The sequence below is a fragment of the Rhinopithecus bieti genome, unplaced genomic scaffold (genome assembly GCF_001698545.2).
Source record: "Rhinopithecus bieti isolate Rb0 unplaced genomic scaffold, ASM169854v2 scaffold_9899, whole genome shotgun sequence".
Taxonomy (NCBI): Eukaryota; Metazoa; Chordata; class Mammalia; order Primates; family Cercopithecidae; genus Rhinopithecus; species Rhinopithecus bieti.
Window position 1 is genome coordinate 578,691 of NW_016806979.1, and position 7,277 is coordinate 585,967.

The 7,277-nt window shown below is 56.3% G+C and overlaps 1 protein-coding gene across 1 annotated transcript in view; it reads left to right on the forward strand.

Annotated features, from left to right (window-relative positions):
• The window catches only part of OGFOD3 (2-oxoglutarate and iron dependent oxygenase domain containing 3), a 25,291-nt gene extending 18,683 nt beyond the window's left edge, over positions 1–6,608 (forward strand). The window contains exons 9-10 of the mRNA XM_017879170.1: positions 3,140–3,263; positions 6,273–6,608. Of these exons, the coding sequence (XP_017734659.1) occupies positions 3,140–3,263; positions 6,273–6,409 (261 nt within the window). The 3' untranslated portion in view covers positions 6,410–6,608. The remainder of the gene's footprint in view (positions 1–3,139; positions 3,264–6,272) is intronic.
• Positions 6,609–7,277: the final 669 nt, after the last annotated feature.

Consider the following 7,277-nt stretch of genomic DNA (forward strand, 5'->3'; position numbering starts at 1 on the left):
ATCTCAAAAAAAAAAAGGTAAACCCAAGGGAACAAGAACAGTGAAGGAACCCAAAGGCCTGGGATTGCCTTCAATCCTCCTCTCTCCCTCTCGGGCTGCAGTGTTGGGAGCAGCCGGCACCACTGCTTTGCTGTAATCACTTTAACCACTTCCTTTTTCACGACTGTGCGGCACTCACTGGCCTTCCGCCAGCACAGACAGCAGATTCGCCCTGGTCCTGTCGCTCCCGGCTCCTTCCATGGCCGGCGACTGAATTCTGTCTCAGGAAACCAAAGTAGCGTCTGAAGATTAGTGTTTTTCTAATTAGCAGAGATTTTACTTCAGTGAAACAGAACTGTTTAGAAACCTGGGTGATTTCTGTGGTTCTGTGGAGAGCTATTTTGCTATGACTTCTGGCCAGTGTACTTTATTTTATTTTATTTTATTTTATTTTTTTATTATTATTATTTTTTTGAGACGGAGTCTCGTTCTGTCGCCCAGGCTGGAGTGCAGTGGCTGGATCTCAGCTCACTGCAAGCTCCGCCTCTCGGATTCACGCCATTCTCCTGCCTCAGCCTCCCAAGTACCTGGGACTACAGGCGCCCGCCACCTCGCCCGGCTAGTTTTTTGTATTTTAGTAGAGACGGGGTTTCACCGTGTTAGCTAGGATGGTCTCGATCTCCTGACCTCGTGATCCTCCCGTCTCGGCCTCCCAAAGTGCTGGCATTACAGGCTTGAGCCACCGCGCCCGGCCCAGTGTACTTTATTTTAAATTTAGTTTTGAATAAATCATGTGTCAAAATTTGAATATTTGAATAAGTGATGCAGCCTACAAGATTTAAAAGTAAAATATATATAAAGGCGAACCAGTAACCCCCTCACCTACAGGTAACCACAGTCCTGAGATCTTAGAGCTCCTTTTTGAATTTCTGTATGTGTATCAAAATGAATGCATAAGAATACCACATTCTGTCCGTTGTAAAGAATCACATTTCAAACAGTTTTGGCAGTTGTTCTTTCTTCCGATTGCATACCATAAGGCAGCTGTGTCTGTCAGATCATGGACCCTGGTGTGGTTTCCTTCTTATAGATGGCAGGTGCGGTCTGCACGTGGCTTTGCTCACTTGACGTCTGTCTTACTCTGGTCTCCCTAGAATCAGAGCCTGGCACGGACTTGTGTTTGGGAGGCTTTTAAGGGGAGACTCCAGGGGGCAGCCATGAGGCCTGGAGGGGCAAAGCCCACGGGAGCTGAGCCCAAGGGGCCTCCTGGCAGCTGGGTGAGGCGGGGAGAGTGAGCTTGACCCACCCCCCCAGGGTACCACCTGAGACTGGGCATCCTTGCAGCGGATTATGTGAGGTGGATACTGGCAGGTCGGACTGGGGATCAGGCCTCAGCGCCATCCTGCTCTCCTTCCCAGGAGGACTCAGAGGAGGCCACCTTGCCCGGGGGAGGGTCCGGAGTCTGCCTTCCAGCCTGGGCTGTCTCCACTGCACACGAGGCTCTGTTGTGTGTGGTGTGCCCAGCTCAGCGCCCGCACCGTGGGAGCCCCGTTCCGCGCTGGGGCAGCCGCATCCCCCTTCCCTCCCCAGAGTGTCTCTTTCCCGCCACACTCTGGATGTGCTCACGACAGCTGAGCTGGGTGAGACGCGCCCTCCCCTTTGCAGCCAGTCTCCTGGCGGCTGCCCCTTTCACCCTCAGGGTGTGGTCCTCAGCACCCTTCATCCCCAGGGCGTGGCCCCGGCTGGGTTCTGGAACCGAAGCTGAGTGCTGCGACCCCTGAGTGAAGTGAGCCAGTCACGGAGGGACAGATCCTGCCTGATCCCACGTCTGTGGGGACCCTAGAGTTACCAAGTTCACAGAGACAGAAAGCAGAATGGAGAGGGCAGGGCTGGGGGCGTGGGGAGTCAGTGCTTCCTGGGGACAGAGCTTCGGCCTGGGAGGATGAGACGTTCTGGAGAGGATGGTGTGGTGGCTGTGTAGCGCTGGGAATGTGCTTAACGTCACTGAACTGTGCTTCAAAACAGTGAAGAAGCAGTTAAGCTGGTAAATGTTAGGTTCTCCATTTTATTACAAGTTTTTAAAAGTTTGGGATTGCTCCACTTCTGAAGAAAGGAGAAAAGCCTGTCCACCACTGCCTCCGGTTCCCGCATGTGGACAGCGAGGCCGGCACCGGGGGACCAGCCCAGCGTGTGCACCCTGCTGGCTGGCCTGCTGCCTGCAGCCTTTGCTGGAACACGGCTGCTCCAACATTTGAGCTTACGGGAAATCCTGGGCAAGAATGCATGAGGCGAGAAACTCCACAGAGGGGTTTTAAAGTTGCAAAGGAACGAATGGCCTCATTAATGGGGCCGACACATGTTGTGAATTTACCTTCTGGAAAATAAGAAGCACAGATGTTGGTGACTCACGCCTGTAATCCCAGCACCCAGGAGGCTGAGGCGGGAGGACCACTTGGGGTCCAGAGTTTGAGACCAGCCTGGGCATTATAGTGAGACCCCCAACCTCTACAAAAAATACAAAAATTAGCCAGGCGTAGTGGCTCATGCCTCTAATCCCAGCACCCGGGAGGCCAAGGTAGGTGAGTTGAAAAAATTAACTGGGTGTAGTGGCGTGTGCCTGTGGTCTTTGCTACCCAGGATGCTGGGGCAGGAGGATTGTTTAAAGTCAGGAGTTCAGGGTTATGGTAAGCGATGACAGTGCTGTGACTGCACTATAGCCTGAGTGATGCTGTCTGTAAAAGAAGTGAGACCCTGTCTATTTAAAAAAAAAAAAAAAAAAAGAGGTCATGTGCAGTGGCTCATGCCCGTAATCCCAGCACTTTGGGAGGCCAAGGCAGGTGGATCACCTGAGGTCAAGAATTCGAGACCAGCCTGACCAACAAGGTGAAACCCTGTCTCTACTAAAAATACAAAACTAGCTGGGCGAGGTGGCGGCGCCTGTAGTCCCAGCTACTCGGGAAGCTGAGGCAGGAGAATTGCTTGAACCTGGGAGGTGGAGGTTGCAGTGAGCCGAGATCGCGCCACTGCACTCCAGCCTGGGCAATGGAACGAGACTGTGTCTCAAAAAATAAATAAATAAAAAATAAGAGAGAGAAGCAGCACCTGCCCTGGCCTCATGCTGAGAGCCCATTCTGCCCCCTCCTCCCGACTCTGCCCTCAGGTGACCTATGGCTCCTTCGACTACACCTCGCTGCTGTACCTCTCCGACTACCTGGAGGACTTCGGCGGAGGGCGGTTCGTGTTCATGGAGGAGGGCACCAACAAGACGGTGGAGCCGAGAGCCGGTAGGAGGCGTGGGCGGGGCCTGGGCGTGGGGCCCCTGGCTCAGGCAAGCACCACAGATGTGAGGGGCATGTCCCTGGGAGTGAGCCTGCATTCACAGAGCACCTACTGTGTGTCAGGCCGGTGCTGAGTGATTCCCAGGTCCAGCGCCAGTCCCAGCACCCAGGAGGACCGTGTCTACAGGGCCACGTGTCTGAGGTCACCGTCAGTCAGGGGCAGGGCTCCCCTCCATGCCCTGGTGCCCATCACCTTGACAGGTGCCGTGCCCTCCCTCCCTGGTGTGTGTCCCCTTGACGGGCGCTGTCCCTCTCCCTCTCTGGTGCCCATCACTTCGGCGGGTGCCGTCCCCTCCCTCCCTGGTGTGTGTCCCCTGGATGGGCGCTGTCCCTCTCCCTCTCTGGTGCCCATCACTTTGGCGGGTGCCGTGCCCTCCGTCCCTGGTGTGTGTCCCCTTGACGGGCGCTGTCCCTCTCCCTCTCTGGTGCCCATCACTTTGGCGGGTGCCATCCCCTCCCTCCCTGGTGTGTGTCCCCTTGACGGGCACTGTCCCTCTCCCTCTCTGGTGCCCATCACTTTGGCGGGCGCTGTCCCCTCCCTCCCTGGTGTGTGTCACCTTAGCGGTCAGGGTCCCCCTCCCTCCCTTCTGGAGTGCATTCACCTCTGTACGCTTCTCAAAAGGATTCGGGATCTAAGATTAGACAAGGCCCCAGCCCAGTGTCGGTGACCAAGTGCCCTCCTTGCTGGTGGCTGGAAACCTCACCAGGTGTCTCTGCGGTGCTGGCTTCAGAGCCCATCACACTGGACCTTGCAGTCCCAGAGTCCCAGAGCCCCAGCCATGCCCAGCCTGGTGCAGACACAGCAGTGCCAGGGAGCATTTGCCGAGCGGATAGTTGTCTGCTCCTTGAACTTGTGGGTGACACAAGCCCAGGTCCTGGGGTGGGAGGGTGTGGGGAGGGGGGAGCCACTGTTAGGGGCCTCCTCAGGTAGAGTCCACGGCCCTGACCCCAGATGCAGCTGAAACTCGCACAGGCCTGGGAGCCCTCTGGACTTTGCCAGCGCCATCCACCCACCGCTGCCTCACCCGTCCCCAGGGCACTGCCCTCACCTATGGCGTGGCCTCTCAGCATGCGTGTTCCTCCTGCCTGGCTGCTCAGTCAGACCAGGGACCATGTGATAGTCAGGACTTCTTTCTTTTATCTCTTTTGAGATCTCCAGCTTGTTTATTTTGAGATTCCTGTTATTTGTACTTGCCTTTCTCAGGTTAGCTTAGGACTTTAGTTTGCGAGCTCAGTTTGAGGGACTCTCTCTTCCACGACCACCTGTGGCAGGTGGCCTGAGCTGCCCGGCCACTTCCTGCCATCCTGCCTCCCTCAGCTGCTCCCCGGCCACAGGCTGGACAGTTCCTGCTGCAGCCAGTGGCTGGCCAAGCCCACTCCCTGCAGCCGGCTTCAGGCCATGTGTGCCACAGCCCTGGGCGCAGTTTCCCCTGGCGTGGACTGGGGGCATTTGGCCTGACTGCAACCTGGCCTCGCTCTGCCTTCATGTCAGTTGTTCTGAGTCATCTCTGCATTAAGAGAAGGGTTTGGACGTCCAGCCTCTGTAAGCAGGAGCCCAGCCTGTCTGCCCTCACCCCAGAAGTCCCAGTCACGGCAGTTTTGTGGAAAATGAAAAGCTCACAGGCGCAAGACAGACGTTTTCTTGAGAAGTCAAGCAGCTGAAGCCTCCTGGGACTCGAAATTACACAACTTTTTAGCATTTTTTGATCTTAGTCATTTTAAGCATGATAAATACTTGAGTCAAACATTTTGTATCACCATCTTCTTCCAGATAATTAAAACAACCTGTCTCCTGCATGTGCCTCCGTCTAATTGTGTATATCTATGTGTTTACCTGTGATTTGATGTTGTACACATATAGATCTATGTATATGGAGGGATATTTAGGTAGTAATTATATAATTGTCAGCTAGGTGCGGTGGCTCACGCCTGTAATCCCAGCACTTTGGGAGGCCGAGATGGGCGGATCATGGGGTTGGGAGATCGAGACCATCCTGGCTAACACGGTGAAACCCCGTCTCTACTAAAAATACAAAAAAACAGCCGGGCGAGGTGGCGGGCGCCTGCAGTCCCAGTTACTTGGGAGGCTGAGGCAGGAGAATGGCGTGAACCCGGGAGGCGGAGCTTGCAGTGAGCTGAGATCCGGCCACTGCACTCCAGCCTGGGCGACAAAGCGAGACTCCGTCTCAAAGAAAAAAAAATTATATAATTATCTCTTCTGTAGCCTCGAGTGAGGTCACACAGATCAGTGTGTCCGCAGTTCTTCTCTCTTTTTTTTTTTTTTTGGGGGAAAAAAGCATTCACCAGCGGTGAACGCTTACGGCAAAAACTCTACAGTGGGGTAGGCAGTGCCACTCCAGTATTAAGGCAGATGAACTGGCATCTCTTGAGACAGGCCCCGCCTCCAGCACCTCTCGGGGCCCTGGGCCCTGGTTGCTGCTGTGGAAGCTGCCGGTTCAGGCGTCTTCTCTATCACCCCTTGAAGGGAGCCAGAGAGGTGTTCGCAAGTTGGATGTTTTATCTTGACTTGTCTTTCCTGACTCTTTGTTAGAACACCCCCAGGGCTTGGTTTTTGTTCTCAACCTGTGAGTAGAAATAAGATCCTGAAGTGTCAGACCTGGAAGGCCCATGAGAGCTGAGGAGACCAAATGGCCTGGGGTGCCTGGAGCCAGTGGTGGCCTCATCTTCTGCTCCTTCCTCTGTCCTGCCCACCACAGAGCGTCCCTGCTGGCCCTGTGGGGGCCCCTCCTCTGCCACAGGTGCCCTGAGCATTGCTGGGTGTGTTTCTCCAGCGCCTCCTGCTTCCTGCAGAAGCAGCTCCCAGAGGGGCGATTTCTCCAGCCTGCTTGGTGGGTCGTGTTGGTTGGTTGCTCTTTGGGGCTGACCGCAGACCGTCTGAAGGCCGTGGGTGTGGGTGTGGCCCTGTGGTCACTTCTCTGTCTTCTCCTCTCCCAGGCCGCGTCTCCTTCTTCACCTCGGGGTCCGAGAACCTGCACCGAGTGGAGAAGGTCCATTGGGGCACCCGCTATGCCATCACCATCGCCTTCAGCTGCAACCCCGACCACGGCATCGAGGACCCAGCGTTCCCGTAGCCGGCAGCCGGACCAAGATAACTTCAGGAGGGCCCGTGTGGAGGCAGCCACGCCACGGGCGGCACTCCTGGGCCACGCCAGTCGTGCGCCCACCCCACGTCCACCCATTCCCATTGCACAGAGTGCCTTAGGAATTCCCTGATTTTGATTTGCTGATGTGTTAATCTTTTCCTCCGTGAGTAAATGGAGGGAACCAGCTCTTCACTTCTCCAGCATCGTGTGTGCTTGGGCTGTAGGCCTGGGAGCCTGAGCTGGAGGCCAGCCCCTCCCTCGGAGAGGGACCCAGCAGGAGGGGGCACGAGTCCCCATCTGTGAACGGACAGGACTCATCCACCTGTGTGGCCTCGTCCAAGCTGAGCAACCCCCGGCCCATCAAAGACTGGCTAAAGCATCAGCTGTAAATGGGGACAAACGTCGGTCCAGCAGCTTCTGTTCGGGGTCTCGGGATCAGGGAACCGCGGCAGCTTTGGAGAAGGGTCGTGAGTGGCGGCTCTGGAGGCACCAATGGTGTGCTTTGGGGTGGGTGGGGGTTCTGCTGGATTCAGGTGGAGGTGAACATCAGCCGTTCCCACAGCCCTGCGTGTACCCCCAGTGCTCCTGGCTCACGAATCACCATGAGCACCACGGCCCCACACGCCAGGCGTGGCCCTGTCAGCGGCCAGCATCCCGAGGGCCTGGGTCCCAGTGTCCTCACCAAGGAGGCTCTTGGCGTCGCTGTGCCGGCTCCCGTGGGCCTTCTCCTGGGCTGAGGCTAGGTCTCCTCCTCCCCCTTTGCCCTGGCATTAAACTGATGGCCAGGCTGGGCGCAGTGGCTCACACCTGTAATCTCAGCACTGTGGGAGGCCGAGGCGGGAGGATCACTTGAGGT